Source organism: Cheilinus undulatus, unplaced genomic scaffold (assembly GCF_018320785.1).
Source record: "Cheilinus undulatus unplaced genomic scaffold, ASM1832078v1 Contig6, whole genome shotgun sequence".
Classification (NCBI taxonomy): domain Eukaryota; kingdom Metazoa; phylum Chordata; class Actinopteri; order Labriformes; family Labridae; genus Cheilinus; species Cheilinus undulatus.
Window position 1 is genome coordinate 11,231 of NW_024571693.1, and position 17,469 is coordinate 28,699.

Genomic DNA, 17,469 nt, shown 5'->3' on the forward strand with positions numbered 1-17,469 from the left:
TCATCGTTCAACGGCTGTTAAAAAGAAAATAAATCACCGTGTGAGAAGTTTCGCCCTCCTCCTGGCTACCTGTGGAGGCTGTGGGCACCTTTACTATTACTAGAAGTTTGGGAGCGCGAGGAGGGACGTCGTCGAGCGGGAGGGGGTAGCGTAACTTCCTGCGAGGCGTCTTCAAAATAAAGGCGAATATTGTTACTGAAACTAACCAAAGAACTAAAGAACTAAAGAACTGACTAAACAGATGAATAGATAAATAAATAAATCGATAAATGAAGACATTTTAATTTGTTTGTTAGCATGCTGTTGACATAACATCGTTCAAAGTGTCCAAAGTTCGATTTTATTTTCAACAAAATGACAGTAAATCTGTTCTTAAGGTTTATTTTCCCTCACATAGAATTATTAATTATTAAATAGAATTATCTATTATACCAGTGAATTAATTAAACGGTTTCTGTCACAATTTTAAAAAAAATGCCGCCTACATTAAAGCAGATAAAATAACTTAAACACATCTTTATTCATACTTTTACACAATTCATAATATCTGTACTGAGAGTCTGACATTTTTAAAGCCACTTTTTATACTTGCCTGCTTCTATAAGATAATTAAGATATCTTCAATTGGCTTTTTAGGCATCTTTCTATCCAAGAAATGTATTTTTACTATTTTAAGGTTCATTTTATGTTCCACTTTCTTTGTGATCATATGTTGAAATGACGGTAGCTGCTGTGATAGTGCAATGTCATTTGACGAAGCAAAAAATAAAAACAAAATAAAATACACACTCCATAATGACTATTTCCGGTTATTTTTAATTCAATCAATTATTAAAAGAAAAAAGTTCTTATATGTTTGTAGATATTAAATTTAAGGACGTACGTACAGCATGCTTTTATTTTGAAATAGTGACTTTAACGTTGTAGGGATTCTTCATTTTTCTTACAGATATTTCAGGATATATTTAATGCGATCAAATTGCTAAAACAGAACAAAAACTCACGTGTACCTATTACATTTTGAGAGCGTGTGTAAATCCTGCTTTTATTTTGAAAAGTTGGATTAACTTTGCCGGAATCCTTCCTTTTCCTGGCTAACTTCACACACCTGCCATCTCTCCTTTTAAGTGCCTTCAGGGTTCAAGTTTGACTTTATGAAGTTTCTTTCTGCATTTTCTCCCCAGGCTCCAAAAAGCTATTAAACTTACTGTAACCTCAGTCTGTAAATACTCAGATGACAGCTGGTGGAAACGGAAAACGCGCTATTTTTCTGAGGAAAGTTAAATTTGATTGTTTAGTTTGTGATGGAGCTAAGAGTCTAATGAAAACAAACACACAGGAAGTAATATGAATCAAACTAACAGCTGATTGCAAAGGCATAGGAATCAGTTTTATTGTGAAAATCTGTACCAATGAGGGGATCTGACTGCAGGCTGTGATTTTGTTAATGCTAAAAAAGATAATATACATGTAGATGAGTGCACACAATGAGCTTTAAACAAGGTAGAGATACCTGTATTTATGCTTGATTATAATCTTTGATATGGGAGCTAGTGCATGCATTTTCAACTGAATAAAGTTTTATTATTAAAAGTTTTTGACAGTTTCATGCCTTCATCTTCTTAAATGGCAAAAATTCAAAAAAGTTTGGACATCATTTGTGCAGTTTCCCTTTAAATATGCACAAAAACCTGCAGCAAAAGTTGCTTTGATATGCTTTGTAAATCAGTACACATGTAGGCTTGAAGAGTCACCATGTTCTCTTCGTCTTTAAGACTTCTGGGGCTCCATATTTTTCTGTTTTCAGATTTATTTTCATAACAGAGCCAGGTGAGGTGGTTCAGTTATCTGATTAGGATGCCTCTTGGTCATGAGGCACGTCCAGCTGGGAGAAGACCTGAGGGAACCTGCTGAATCAGCACCAGCAGTGGAAATCAACATGTGGCTCTGGAGCCACATGTGGCTCTTTTGTGATGGTTTGTGGCTCCTTTGTGTCTAAAATTGAAACATTATTCCCATTTTAGTCATTTCTATTTGACACTTTTATCCAGCTTTTTGCAACTTTTTGCCCCTTTTTTGCCCATTTTTGCAACTTTTTGCCCATTTAAGCTGCCTTTTTCAATTAAATGATGATGATATTTTTTGCCAAGTTTCCCACCTTTCCACTGATTTTTGCCCATTTCAGTAACTTTTCACTCATTTTTTGCCACTTTTCTCTCAGTGATTGCTGCTTTTAGCTCATTTTTGCCACTTTTTTTGTCACTTTTTACCCATTTTGGACACTTTTGTCAATTTTTTTGCAATTTTTTGCCCCTTCATGCCTTTTTTTGCCATTTCTCATCAATTTACGCTGCATTTAGCAATCAAATTCCACCTGACTCCCATTTTTCCACCTTTTTTTCTTTTTGCCCATTTTATTCAATTTTCACTCATTTTTTTTCCACGTTCTTGTCACTTCTGGACTATTTTGCCACCTTTAATTTATTTTGTTGCCACTTCTGACCCAGTTCTGCCACTTTTCCCTAGTGTTTGCCCTTTTTTGCCTATTTTTACCACTTCTTGCCCATTTAAGCTGCCTTTTGCAATTAAATGCCACTTCTTGCCCATTTTAACACCTTTTTTTTCTTATTTTTCCCAATTCTCCTACATTTTTTCTGATATTTACCACTTCTTGACTATCTTTGCCACCTTTAACTTGTTTTTTTTTTTTTGTCTTTTTTTACTCATTTTGGACACTTTTATCCTGTTTTTTGCTATTTTTTGCCCGCCTCTTGCCTATTTTTTGCCACTTCTCACCCATTTACGCTGCATTTTGCAGTTGAATTCCACCTGACTCACATTTTTCCAAACTTTTTTTTCTTTTTGCCCATTTTATTCACTTAACACTCATTTTTTGCCACGTTCTTGCCACTTTTGGACCATTTTGCCACCTGTTACTTGTTTTTTGTTGCCACTTCAGACCCATTTTTGCCACTTTCCCCCAGTGTTTGCCCCTTTTGCCTATTTTTACCACTTCTTGCCCATTTTAACACATTTTTTTCTGATTTTTGCCCATTTTCCCACATTTTTTTTCTCATATTTACCACCTATTGACAATTTTTGCCACCTTTATCTTATTTTTTGGTCACTTCCCCACCCATTTTTGACACTTTCTGTCCTTCCCGCCACATTTCTCCCAGTGTTTTCTACTTTTTGACCACTTTTGCTACCTTTAACTTATCTTAATTCCCACTTTTCACCTCTTAAACTGTGGCTCTTGCAAATGTATTTTTCAACAGTTTGGCTCAATGGTTGAGCAGGGTTGAGTAACTGGTCTAAAGTCACATTTTCTGGTGCAGAGAAGAGGCCGATTAAAGCTTAAAAAGGAAGTAGAAACAAACATGCAAGAGAGAAAAACAGACATACAGTTTCTGTGAAGCCAAAAGCATCTTTCTAGGTGAAAATGACACACCCTGAAGGCCCCTAAATGGACAAAGACACCCCTCTAAACTAACCTTTTGTGGCTCTACAGAAGCATCACCACATCTGAAATCTTATCAGTGTTTATAGCTGTGATTGTGAGGAAATCAGCAGCCTAATATAAGTTTTCCATGTGTTTCACTGCCTCTGTTCAGACATGTCGGCCTGCAGTGTGGCACCTGTCTGAAACCTGCATTCCTCAAAGAGAGAAAGGCTTCTTATGATGACAGATGCCCCGTAAATACCTACCATCCATCCACACAACCTTTCCTTATCAAACGCTGCGCATCTTTCTGCAAGAAATCGAGCAAAAGTTGGGTTTATTCACAGGGATTCCTGTTAAATAGACTCTTTGTTTTCTTATAGGGAGGAAAAATGAGTGTCAGCATTAAAGGTTTGTCAGAACATGCCCTAGACCATACCACTGAATAGAAAAATCCCTCTGCCTGTGGAAGTCTGGATCTCAGCCTGGATCCTGTGTGCACATGTAAAGCTAAGCCCCACTTTGCGCCCTGGGCTGTCTTCTCGGGGGGCATGTGTTGTTGTAAAGACCCCCTCTTTCCTCTCGTCCCTCTCTTCAAATCTAAATTCCACCCGTCCTCTCCCCTCGCTCTCGGCTGTCAGACCTCAGGAAGAGTCATCTTGAAAGGTAGCACTTAAAGTTGCGACCTGTAAGTGAGTGGTGCGGCGCTCACCTGTCATTTACGTCTGAAAGCACAATACGAGAGTCAGAGAGGAGGATTCTGGGTCTCCTTCCAGAGAGGGTTGTACAGAAAGTTTTACCTGCCAGGTGAGATCAACAATTCCACCTGGATGTCAGGAAGTACAGCTTTATGAAGATTACTAATCCAGATACATCATAATTAAACCATGAGATGCACTCTGCACTACATGCAGGGGCGTAGCTAGGGATTTAGGGCCCCTAGGAAGAATATTTTTGATACACAAAGATGATACACTTTTGAGCACTTATTCCAGGGTCTAGCCGGTGCTCTACCTCCCTCTACCCCCTAAATTTAATGAGGGAACACAGTAAAGGGTTCAACCAGGGGTCTATCTTGCTCTACATCAATTTACTGATAGGTTTTAACTGCTTCATCTGACCTTTATTCCCCTCTTTATATCACTATTGTATTTTTTTCCCCTTTTAGGGCCAGAGAGCCAAGGCTGCATGCTCACTGGGCGCCACCCAAGGGCAAACATCTGATTCGACAACCACAATACTGGCAAAAGATGCCTCCAGCCATGGGAGCCAGTATAATTCGGGCAGCTTTTTTTAACTTTAGTTTTAGTCAATAAAAAGTTCTCACATTTCTTTACTTTTAATCCAAGCATTTATTTATTTTTGCCTCTTCGTACCCTATTGATAAGACATGGATGTACCCATCATTTCATCACCCATGATGCTCCGAATATGGTTGTAAGATTTCGGAGACTTTTTGATACCTTATACAAACTATACAATCTCCACTATAGTATAAATGATAGTTGTTTCAGGCATTCTGCTACCAATCTTTGTTCACCACTTCTGGTTCTAAAATTAAGATGCAAACAGCCAAAATGCCACATTTGGTGCAGAATTTATAAATTTCTATCAGGTACTCTGAGCGTGATTTCCTCAAAAAATACATAGTAAAAGTACTTTATACTGTTTGCACATATAGTCCAGGGTGTACTCTTTACAATGATGTACGTTTCATCAGGCACTTATGGGAAAAAAATTTTTTATTGGACCTCAAAGTTGGTAAATATATTAGTATTTCAGGTACTTTGAGTGTAGATTACTCAAAAAGTGCACAGTAAAAGTACTTCATACTGCCTGCACATACAGTCATGGACAAAAATATTGGCACCCCTGGAATTTTTCCAGAAAATACATCATTTCTCCCAGAAATTGTTGCAATTGTTGGTTTTGTGTAAAATTTTGTCAATTTTGTCTTTCTTTCTTCAGATTTTTTGTGTTGTTCCAATGCACATAAAGGCAATAAACACATGTATACCAAAAACATTTGCAATTGCAACAATTTCTGGGAGAAATGGTGTATTTTATGGAAAAATTCCAGGGGTGTCAATACTTTCGTTCATGACTGTATAGTCCAGAGTGTACTTTTTTACAACGTTGTAAGTTTCACCAGGTACTTACGGGGAAAAAAAAATTATTGGACCTCAAACTTGGTGAATATGGTAGTGTTTCAGGTACTTCGAGATTGTATTATTCAAAAAATACGCAGTAAAAGTACTTGATACTACTGGTACATATACTCCAGGTAGTACTCTTTGGGCAGTAGAAAGTTTTATCAGGTACTTCTGGGGAAAAAAGAAATTATTGGACCTCAAAGTTGGTGAATATGGTAGTATTTCGGGTACTTCGAGATTGTATTATCCAAAAAATACGCAGTAAAAGTACTTCATACTGCCCTCACATATAGTCCAGGATGTACTCTTTGAGGTGAAGTAAGTTTCATCAGGTACTTTCAGAAAGAAAAAACTTTATTTGCTCATAGAAGGATCACAAACATGCAGCCTTGAACGATGACAAACTCAGAAGAAAACAGACATTTCTGCACAAAACAAGGGAGAACAGTTCATGTTTTCTTGTCTCATCTGATGCCCCGTCACTACATCGTCTCCTCTGGTCTGTGATGCTCCTTGTGGCTCCCAGTCAGGGGAGGATCTAGAAAAATATTTCTGGGGTGGCAGGAGATTTTTTTGGGGGTGGCATCCCATGGCAATGTGTATTTGTTGGTTCACATCATCAATTGATATTTAAATGGAAAGCATCCAGATGAAGTTACACTGACCCAGTAAAGTTTGGCTCCCTCGTTGTGGCACATAAGTAAAACTATTGATCAAAATATACCAGATGAAAGACAATAACTGAATGAATTATAACCAGATAACTAAATTATGCTGCTTGACAACAAAATACTACTTTTTACACTATTTCACCAGCAGTGGGCACCAAGTCTATGATATACAAATACAAAAAGGGTGTTAATTAAATTGGGATATTTCTATCAGCTATCAATCATTAGTCCAACTTAAGTGCAACAATCCTTTTATGTATATTCATTAACATACATCCAGTGTAAATTAACTGCTTTCAAAGCTTTAATACATCAACAGAAAACCAGCTGATAACTGACAATGTGGATGCATATAGAAGTAATCAGATCTGACATGAGCACAGAGACCACTGTCTCAAACACACACCAATAATCAACTGTTCAATGAATCAGGTTTTAAATTAAAAAATTAATGAACATCTAGAATTTTTAGTGTTAGTTTCCAGTGGCTACGTGTGTTTTAATGCTTCATTTTCAGAATTTAATGTTGTAAAGATGAATATTTAGCAAATACTGTATAGAAATAGTAAGCAGTTTGGATTTGGGATACAGGAAACCTGATTGAGTTTATTATTTCACAAACAAGTTAAAAACCTACAAACTAATGCATGTACAGTAAACTGACTTATATACAAAAGTAGCACTGTGATAAAAAAAATCAAGTTAAAAATAAAAAATTATGTCAAAAAAACTTTTAAAAACAACAATAATAATCGTCTTCTTTTTCACTTTTTCTATTCTAACTTCAATGAAATTGCACTTAAAACTGATAATATAAAAACTCAGATAATCTGAGGAGAAAACATCTCACTTTACCAGCTTTCTTTTAGTCCATCACGTGATCAAACATTTACACACAGCAGTTGTATGAGGCCCCCTAGAGGCCACACGAGGAACATCAGAAGGTTTAAAATGCACCTTTTAAAGGAGAAATTTCTTTTTTTTTCTTTTTTATGAAGCTTTATCAACATGTAATGTGACCTTTCTTTCAATTATGACACATTTTTAACAATTTTCAGTAACTTCAGTAAGTATTCTTTTTTACAAAATATTTCTGTCCTCCATTAAGGTACAGCAAAGGTCTTTTTTAAACCATTAGTTGAAGCTCTTTGGCAAATAAGCAGGTTAAAATGTTTACAGTATCACATATAGAAAAAAATCATTGCACAAAAAACCTGCAAGAAGAAACTTCAGAAAACACAAAGAAATGTTAAATGTAATTATTCATGAAATTGCAGATTTTTTTTTTTTTTTTTGTTGCAGTTAGATATAAAAAAAATCTAATACGCACTGGGTTTAAAAAGTGACTTAAATTTCTGGCTTTAGTGCAAAAAAACAGAAACAGAATAAAAATGTTACCGTAAAATCCAGAGTATACGCTGTGCTACTGTCAAACAAGCAGTCTGATTTTTGAAGGGGAAAAGGTTTATACCGCTGTTTAATGATATCTTATTACTATAATTGGCAGCATGTCTGTGTGTCTGTTGTGATTTGAACACCACATCGTTGCTTCAATTGTCCTCACTCCCAAAAAGAAAACTTCTCAGGGGTGCTGGCTCAAAACTACTGGAAACTATAAAAAAAATTATGTACACATGACGTCACACCAAAGTGGAATGTTCCAAGTCGATTTCCGAAATTTCGAGTTCAGGGCGTGTTTTTAATTACGTATCTTACTGGTGGAGAGTTCAGAGATTAAATGGAACGCACCATCACTCCACCACAATGCTGAAGAGGAGACGATGTTCACTCACAGCTTTAATAGTCCCCTTAAGTTGTATGGCAATAACCACCAATATACACCAGCCCGCTGAAATTCTGAGCCATTATGCAGTGTTTTTTGGGGAAAAACAACCCTTTCAGTGCAAATTGGTCTTATAGCATTCAGCGTCTAATGTTAGGTTTGTAACAGCACAGTCAAAGTTCAATATAGATTAGTGTTGCAGTTTTAAGGAGGGAGGAAACTTTATCATGGTGGTGCTTCAGTGAATTAATATTACCATGCCCTTACTTAAACGCACCGTCTGTTATTCTGAATATTTAACATGGATTGTCAGAATCTCTACCAGGTGAGGGGGGGGTTTGACACACCTGTTGCGGTTGTGGGTAATGGTCAGAAACATCTTTACACATAATTAAAATGGGACCCTGAGAGAAGCAAATGCAAGACAGCTAAAGTGTTCTATTTGACTTCTATTTCTTTGACAGCAAAAAAAGAAAATGTATTCACTCAAACTGTCATCAGAAAGTTTTCAAAAGCTGACAAAACGAGTCAGAGTGGTATGAAGTGGTTAAATGACATCAGAAATAAATAGTGCATTTCCTCTGTCACTGTTTTAAACATGTTTTCACTGTTCAGCCCTCTGGAGGCGCCGTTGGATAAACTGAACAAAACAGACAAAGGAGGGTTCCCACTTGACAACCTTGGTGAAGTCCTGGTTTCTTGCTACCCATCCATCTGCACGTAGACTTGAATAGTAATGGATTAGGGATTTCCTCACTGAGCGCTGGTCCTCTTTGTAGGGCACAAAATCTTGTGTTTCTTCAAGCAAAATTTGGTTTAATCATGTTTTACACACCTGCGCCTTTGCTGAGATTTTGGGTCATAGGAAATGTCCTGGAACAACTGTTAGAAAAAAGGAAGAGGATGCATACATTTCAAAATAACTCAAAAGTTGTTGCACAACTGTTTAAAGATTTTCTGTTTTAAATCAGACATTTTCTACCATAGATCATCATGTTTTAGAAAATGTTAAATAGCATCTCATTACCTTTACAGTCTGGTTCTTCCATTTCACACTGATTAAAGTTCCAAGATAAAAAAAAAAGAAGAATTACAAAACAATAAAAATCCAGTTTATAACTATTGTAGTCAAACACCATCACCAAAAACACAAACTTGAAAAGCGTACAGATGTTCATTAAACCCATGTATTTTTTTTCTATATACAGTGCTTAACAAATTTATTAGACCACCTGTCATATTTGTCTCAGAGACCATCCAGCATCATGAAGTGCTTTAATGCGGACTCTTTCATTTTCAGTGAGCTCACGTTTTACCATTTTGAACAGGAATGAGGAATTTCAAACTGAATTCACCTTTTTATATCCAAATTTGAGCCGGCTCACTGGGCTTCTCTGAGAAGTCAGAAATGAATCAAGCATAACATTCAACCACTAAAACTCATTTTTCTGTTCAGGAATGCAAGTAAATAACTATATTTTGACATATTAATCAAGAAATATTAATGTGCTTTACTATTTTTTCAGTTTTTTTGTAAATCAGTAAATTTGAAAATTTATGGATAACAATAATAATTACATTTTAGCATTAAAAATATCATTTGGGTTAAAGAGCTTCTACATATTGGTGTATTAACCATTGCAGAAACAAAAAATGATTTTGGTATTTACCAATGCTGTTAATATAGGGCAGCTGTGGCATAAAGCTTACTTTGGTTAGGGTGGTCTAATAAATTTGTTAAGCACTGTGTTCATTTTTTTTATTAGTCTTATCAAACATTTAAGAGAACGTTCAGTTTCTTACCCTTTTCGTTTTCTTTCTCCCATTCTGTATCTAAGACAGAGAACAGCATGTTGTAAATCAGTCATTTATAATGTGATCATCATTAAACATTAATCATGCTTAAGCAGAGTGTCACCAAAGATGGATCCTGACAGCAGAACAAACTCAAACATCTTCATATAACTTCTATAAAATCACTGATTGTATTTAATTAAGATTTTTTTCTGTTTAATATTAATTATCTTATTTTATTATTATTATTGTTCCACTAGTAAATCTGGTAGAGAAAAACTATTAAAAACAACAAATCAGCTCTATAATTTCTGCTGAAATAAAAAAGAAATCAACTGATCAAACTAAAGTACTGTCTGTTTATAGATACTATATTGGTTGTGTAAATACATGTTAAAAAATAACAAATATCCAAATTCTGAAATTTTATGAAAAGTTTTATTTCTCAATATGTTGTCTTTTCACATCCTTAAGATCACATTTAGTTTCTTACCCTTTTCCAGTGTACCTGTGTATTGGACAGAGAAAAGCAACTTATAAATCAGTCATTCATAATGTGATCATCATTAAACATTAATCATGCTTAAGCAGAGTGTCACCTCCATAAATGTGACAGTGGAGCAAACTCAAACATCTTCATAAGACTCATATTACATTACTGATTCTATTTAATTAAGGATATTTTTGTGTAAAATTAAATATTTGGATTCATAAATCTGGTAGAGCAAAACTATTGAAAAACAACAAAGTGACGCTACAATTTCTGCTGAAATTAAAAAAAATGATTTAATGCATGTTAAAAAAGTGAATAATCTTTATATTGAACTATGTTTCAATATACTTTTTTTTATCAAACATTTAAGAGAACATTTTGTATCTTACTGTATTGTGGTCTTTGCTTTTTTCCTGTATATAAGAGAAAGAAAAGAATGTAGTGAATCCATCATTAATGATGTGATCATTATCAGTCACTGACCATGCTTTAGCATTGTTTTATATTTGATAGTGACAGTGGAAAGAACATAAGGTACTCCTTCATCAGACTTAAACCTCAGAACTGATCTGTAGGTTATTTTGACTTTTTGTTTCAAATCAAATATTATCACTAATAAATTTTTTAGAGCAAAACTACTGAAAGAACCCATTATTACTAAATTATTTTCATCAACACAATGACTTCTGGCTTCTTACCCCTGATGTGTTTGTTGATGAAAAATGCAGCAACCACGATGACTACTACCAAAACAATTCCTACTGGTACAAGGATGGGTATCAGCCAGTCCCGTCCTCCTATAAAACAAAAAGTCAAATGTATTTGAATGATGTTGGTTAATGCTTTTGTTTGATATTGTAGTATCATACATATGAAATGTTGTTTTTAAAAGGTATTAAGATATCTAATCTGTGTTAACAGCGAGGATGTTGCTCAGTGGAACTACTCACGCTCAATGAAGGGGAACTTGCATATAATGAGGACGGGGTTTGTGACGCTTTCACTGGTTTCATTGCTGACTGGGTTCATCATCAAACATCTATAACTGTGCTCTGTAAAAAACTAAACATTCAGAGAAAGAAAATCACGAAAACAAATTAAGAAAAAAAAGCTCACAACACTGAGGATGACACAGTATGGTGAAGAAAGATCATTAATCATAAACTGAAGTGTTCAAACTCATCAGCTCAGGCTGACAGTGACGTCTTGGGTTTTTCTTACCTCTGTTAGAAGGAACTTCTGGCCTGAAGGTCCCTCCACATCATCTACTAACCACGTATAAGTGACTGGTTCAGCATCTGCAGTGTTGCCTTCACAGGTCAGGTTACAGTAGGTCATCTCAGGGCTGCAGGATTTGATGACAGAGGGTTTAGCTACACGAGCTGATAGAAGAAAGAGCAAAACATAAGTAGAGAGTGGACTTGAAGTAAAAAGAAATAAAGAAGTAGTGAACTTTTTTCACCTGAACACGGAGGTATCTGACTGAACTATTATAAAATGTCAATGTTGGTGTTATTTCTGACATTTACGCCAAACTAATAAAAATCTGCGTTTGACGTCTTTTAATTAGCTCAAACGGACTGCCTTGAAAAACCAGTTCTGAAAAGGTGAGGCTTATGTACGTCACAAACTCTAGATAAAAGGTAGAAGGTTACCGCCTCTAACTGACTTTCTTATTCAGAGACCACTCCCATCCTCTCCTGTACCTGCCCTGCTTCGGCTCTGAGAGCTCCGGCTTTAGTAACGCTGGTGTTGGAGTAAACAGTGCAAACAGGTAGTGCTCAGGACCACCATGGTCCACTACCACTCCACAGCCTGCTTCAGGCAGTATTAATTTCGTCGACTAAAACTATTTGTTGACAGCCTTTTTTCCATGTCAAAAATTAGACTAAAACTAACAAAAATAGATCTGTGATGACTAAAACTGACAAAAACTATGTTTAGTTTTTGTTAAAATGACTAAAACTAGACTAAAATGAAATTTAGTTGTTGCCGGACATTCAAAATCTGTGATATTTCTCCACTGTGGGCAAATCTGTCAAAATGCAGTGCAGCTGTAGCTCTTCTTAGCTGTAGGGACCCAAGCTTTGGCAGGGTGCAGAGAACATGCTACCACGGTTTGGTATCAAATTTAGCCAAGAAAATAAATGCTTGGACTTACAGTAAAGACTAAAAGTAGACTAAAATGTTTTGAGTTTTCGTTGACTAGAACTTAAAAGGGTAGAGAAGACTAAAATGGGACTAAGACTAAAATGCATTTCGTTTAAAGAGTAATACTAAAACTAAAATTAAAAATAGCTGCCAATATTAACACTGGCTTCAGGGGACTCTGGAGGGTAAAAATCCTCCACCTCTAAAGATCGCTGTGAGGCAGCAGTGCTGCGGGACTCTGTGTCAGTTTCTGGCAAGGGGACATCACTGTCACTCCTAACCTGGCAAGCCAAATGGATTTGTTCGCCAGTGAGAAACACGGAAACGGGCTTATCCATCTGCTTTGCAATGTTTTGTTACTCCCGCTTCATCTGGGAAACCCATCCTTAAAAACAAACAAACAAACAAAAAAAAAGTCAATTTCCCCTCCTTCCTCTCAGTACCAAACTGCCCACTTTCTGTGCATTTTTTTAAATCCTGAAGTGGGTGGGGTCAGCGTTGAACTGGGGGTTCACTTTCACTTTAAAGAAAATAATTATCTGAAGGTTAAACTTCATTTAAAATTCTCCACTCACAGATAACAGAGAGTTCAATCTTGCTGAAGTCTTCGCCGTTAATCTCTGGTGTGTAGATGCCGCTGTCGCCAACTGTCAGTCCTTTGATGGTCAGCGCTCCAGTATCAGTGTTCACCTCACAACGACCTAAAATGACACGGTGACGCCAGACAGGAGAGAAAATTCAAAATGGTAGAAAAAAGAAGTGGTAAAGCCCTGATTTTTTATGTTTGACTGCATTACTCATCAGAAGACAACTACTGTAACCATAGACCTTCACAAGCATCCATCTTTAACGATCACTGGTTGTAGTTTTGGTCTTTGGAAAATTTTAAGATTTCTGACCCTCAAACACACAGGAAACACTCTGAAAACACAAATAAAGCCTAGCATTCATTGGATTGATCAAATTTATTAAATCAGAGCAAACCAGGCATTAAATGCTCTTTGAAAGTATTTTAAATATAGAATTATATTTAAGAGTGATCATAAAAAACACTTATGCAAACCCTTTACTTGAAGTTTTGGGGTGTTTTCTGTGGTAATGTGAAAATTGATGAGCAGAGATTGTAGTATCCATAAGTATGGCTCAGCCTTTGCACAATCTGCTTCTTCTTTTTTCTTTTTTGGGTAACTTTAATTTTTATTAATTTTAACATATTACACACATGTAGCCCACAGATTAACATGCTGGCTTTAAATCTAAAAGAAGTTAAATAGAGGAAAATAAAACAACATTAAAGACACTGTTGGGAGTTAGACCTCTAGTAGTTTGTCTGTTCCTTTAGAATCAACATCTGAATAATTCATCTCTTTATTTTCCTGTTGTAATGTCGCTGTTTTTCATCCTGAATAATCTCCATTTCTCACACCTGTCTTCCATCCTTTAGAGTTGTTTTATTAGCTGTAGGGAGGTTGTTTTAATCTAAAAAAAATGTTTGCTGTAGATGACTGATCTGATTTGTGTCTTATTGTTGCTACTCATTTACCCAGGAATGACTGATGGAAATAAGCTTGTAAACCTGGTACAATGCATCTTTTTTAGATTCATGTTATTTTGAATATTGTCCCTGATGCAAATAAATTTCACAAAATGAAATAAACAGAAGTGTGAGCATGAGGCTCAATGACATTGGCTTTCAAATCTAATCACTTCATGCTTAAGTTAGAGTACTCTCAAAGTATTCTAGTAGTATTACAGTCACAATAATGGCAAAGACAAATTCACAACCCAAAAACATAATACCTCTGGCATCATCTGATGCTGGCATGAAAAATTTACACCTGATAAAACATCTTATTTACACTGAAAACATGTAAAAGCTGAACATCAAAACAGAATCTTTAACTTGGTCATTTTTTTTAAAAGTTATTTAAATACTCAGACACTGCTAAAAGTATATTAAAGGCCATAATAAAGTCACTGCTCATTTACTTCAAACAAAACGGTGTCAGTATAATCAAAATACCTGTAAGTATCTTTAATATGCATCTCTGCTAACATAAGAGCTTTGACTTGGATCAAGGTGCTTGACTGTTAGTTACGTTTTCCAGTATAAATAAACAGATTTTACTATATTTGTTGGTGAATTTACCTCTAAACTTGGTCTGTGACACATTTAATGGATAGTAATGGGAACATACTTGAATTGGATGAATTCATGGTTAAATATAACATTAATTGCTCTGCTGAACTCTACAGAAAAGTTACACAGAATATTCCAGAAGCCCTGATTCAATCAATCAGAAACAACATGCCAAACGTACATACTCCAGTTCTACAAGTTAAAATTGATAACAGGGACCTTGTTAGTGAAAAATGTAATAATAAATTTTTAAGACAGTACTTAGTTAACATTTTTTATCCAAACATAGTCAGAAGTACTTCACCCATATAGAGTATGATAAATCTAAAAGAGCATCTATTCGAACAAAATATTTAAAATTCTCAATCCCTCCCAAATGCAAAGAAGTACACTTCAAAACCATAAATAATATTTACCCCTCTAATGATTTCATTAATAAAAGATTTAAATTAGCTGTAGAACATTGCTATATCTGCCAAACGAATGTAGAAACAACAGAACACCTGTTCTTTGAATGTGAAACTATTCAAAATTTATGGAAATCTCTCTATAACTTAATTTCATCTGATTCCATGAACATGGACTTCTGGTCATATAGAAATATTCAAGTTGGTGTAATCTTGAAGGAAAAGAAATCTGAATTCATAGTCAATAATCTGATAATCTTTACAAAATATTTCATACACAAATGTCGCTATGCCAAATCCCCTCCTTCGTGGCCTGGTTTAAAAAATGACTTAATTTTGTTTAAACAGTGCCTAAAGCAAGTTGATAACCCCCAAGCAAATAAACTATACACTGCTATAGAAATTTTTGATTTATCCTGACCCCTTGTAATTTTGTTTTCTTTTAGTTTTGTTGTTGGTATTTCATTTATTTACCAGTTTTATTTTTTATCTCTCATTCTCTCCTTGCTCCTTACTCCAAAATTTCAAGCTACAGTTTTGTACTACAACTTAGAAAATTGTACCTAGGAGGTGTGATAATTCTTTAATTCCAGTGTTGGAAAGTTACATATAATTATGTTTTTCTTGTTTACTGTATACAATGTTCTACATTTTGTATAATACCCTGATTGTTCAATTTTTTTAAAAAAAAAAATTACCTTTAAACTGGAGAAGGCAGTGACCTTCATTTCCATCCATCTCTGCAGCAATATCACCATTGTGTTTCCACTGTACCCTCTGGATAGGAGACTCCACCAGGGGTAAACTGAGGACAACATCTTCACCTGTAGCTTTGTACACTATTTCAGCTGTAAAGGAAAAACAGCAGAAGTCATTTCTCAATCATACTATGTTATTGCATTTTAAAGTAGTGGAGTAAAATACATCGAAACTTAGATTAAGCTTTACCACTTATGGTAAATGAAGACCAGTTCAGACAAAGCGAAAAAGTTTTAAAGGTTAGCAGAATTCATAACAACAAAAACTGACAGGCCTCAAACATCATGGCGCATCTCCTGAATGTTAACGCACCTAACATTGAAGTAATGTTTTACATTTGACTCTACACACTTCATATCAACCAGAAAACGGTTTTTTAAATCTCTGTGACAACACATTTAGTATTATCAACCCAGAAGACGGATTTTTAGATCTCCTTAACAATTGTAATATTTAGTAGCATTTCAGCACTTACCGTCGTTGGGTGACACAGAAAGAAACAACAGGAAGACGTAAAACAATCCCAACGGTTTGAGCGCACGCCACATCATTTTCACGGGATACACCGACACAAAAGCTACGTGGACCACTCTTTTCTGATTAATTTTACTAATTACAGGTAGCAGAAACTTCTTTAAAAAGTACAGGAGACGTGAAATTCAACGGTTGTTTGACACGGCAGTGATGGGTCGTTTGCGAACGAGCCGGTTCAAAGAGCCGACTCATTTATATGAACCTTAAAATACAGATCCTGTTTGAGAACCGTTTATTATTATTCTTACTATTTGCTATAACGTGTTTTTTATATAGTATTGTTTGTGTGTGTGTTATGTGATTGATTAGCAGGGACATTCTTCTCCGCACATGTTTAAGGGACACAAACATAATGATGTAACATTGATGTATTTAAGGTGCGTCATACAGCTCAGCTAGGAAGCTAATTTCATCTGACCCTCATTGTATTTTTGGGTACAAATCTATGTCAAAAACAAATTGCCAAATTATTTATGAATTAAAAAGCACAGTACTAGGATTGATATAAATAATATGTCAAACAATGTCATATCATATGACATTGCATGACATTGTTAATTTTGGAAGGTCAAATCAAGCCAATCGGGGACCCAAATGTAGAGCCAATTGGAAGTAAAAGGGACTGACTCTTCTTGCTGAGCCAAATGACCCACTCACTTAAAAGAACTTAAATTCCCATCACTAAAGTCATGTCAGGACAAGACGAGAAGGAAGAGGCAAGAAAAGGGGCGGAGCGGGCAGCAGGGCCGTAGCAGATTTTAAATCTCAGCAAATGAAAGTCCTCAAACTATAAAATTTTTAACATTTCAAAAACACAATAACAATTAAATAACTGCAAAAAATTAAACAAATTTTCTCTTTCGTAATTCTTTTTAAATACATTTTTTTCAATTTTACAAACAAGTAAAAATCCTACAAATTAATGCATGTACAGAATACTGACTTATGAATATGTTATAAAAAAACAGCATTGTAATTGAAAATAAAAGCTGGTTAAAAATAAACAAATATGTCTATAAAAACTTTGAAAACAACAATTCATCACATAATCCCATTACAGACTTCCAGGAACAATGACACATCATTCATAGATATTCTATTGATGTTAAAATATTTAATAATCCTCTTCTTCATCTGTTATT

General features: G+C 35.3%; 1 protein-coding gene across 1 annotated transcript; it reads right to left on the reverse strand.

Moving 5' to 3' along the window:
* Positions 1-6,965: 6,965 nt before the first annotated feature.
* LOC121506670 lies at positions 6,966-16,476 on the reverse strand. Its single transcript, XM_041782508.1, has 11 exons — positions 16,269-16,476; positions 15,733-15,882; positions 13,063-13,188; positions 11,558-11,718; positions 11,287-11,398; positions 11,035-11,133; positions 10,726-10,749; positions 10,337-10,351; positions 9,853-9,882; positions 9,077-9,104; positions 6,966-8,931 (listed from the first exon to the last, which is right to left on the reverse strand). Exons 1-10 carry the CDS (start codon positions 16,342-16,344, stop codon positions 9,100-9,102), a joined length of 798 nt encoding a protein of 265 aa, XP_041638442.1. The 5' UTR covers positions 16,345-16,476; the 3' UTR covers positions 6,966-8,931; positions 9,077-9,099.
* Positions 16,477-17,469: the final 993 nt, after the last annotated feature.

Coding starts and splice junctions, on each gene's coding strand:
- LOC121506670 (XM_041782508.1), bottom strand. CDS start 16,344: ATGATGTGGCGTGCGCTCAAACCGTTGGGATTGTTTTACGTCTTCCTG. Junction 15,883..16,268: donor TTCTGTGTCACCCAACGACG/GTAAGTGCTGAA, acceptor TTTCCTTTACAG/CTGAAATAGTGTACAAAGCT. Junction 13,189..15,732: donor CTGCCTTCTCCAGTTTAAAG/GTAATTTTTTTT, acceptor GTGTCATTTTAG/GTCGTTGTGAGGTGAACACT.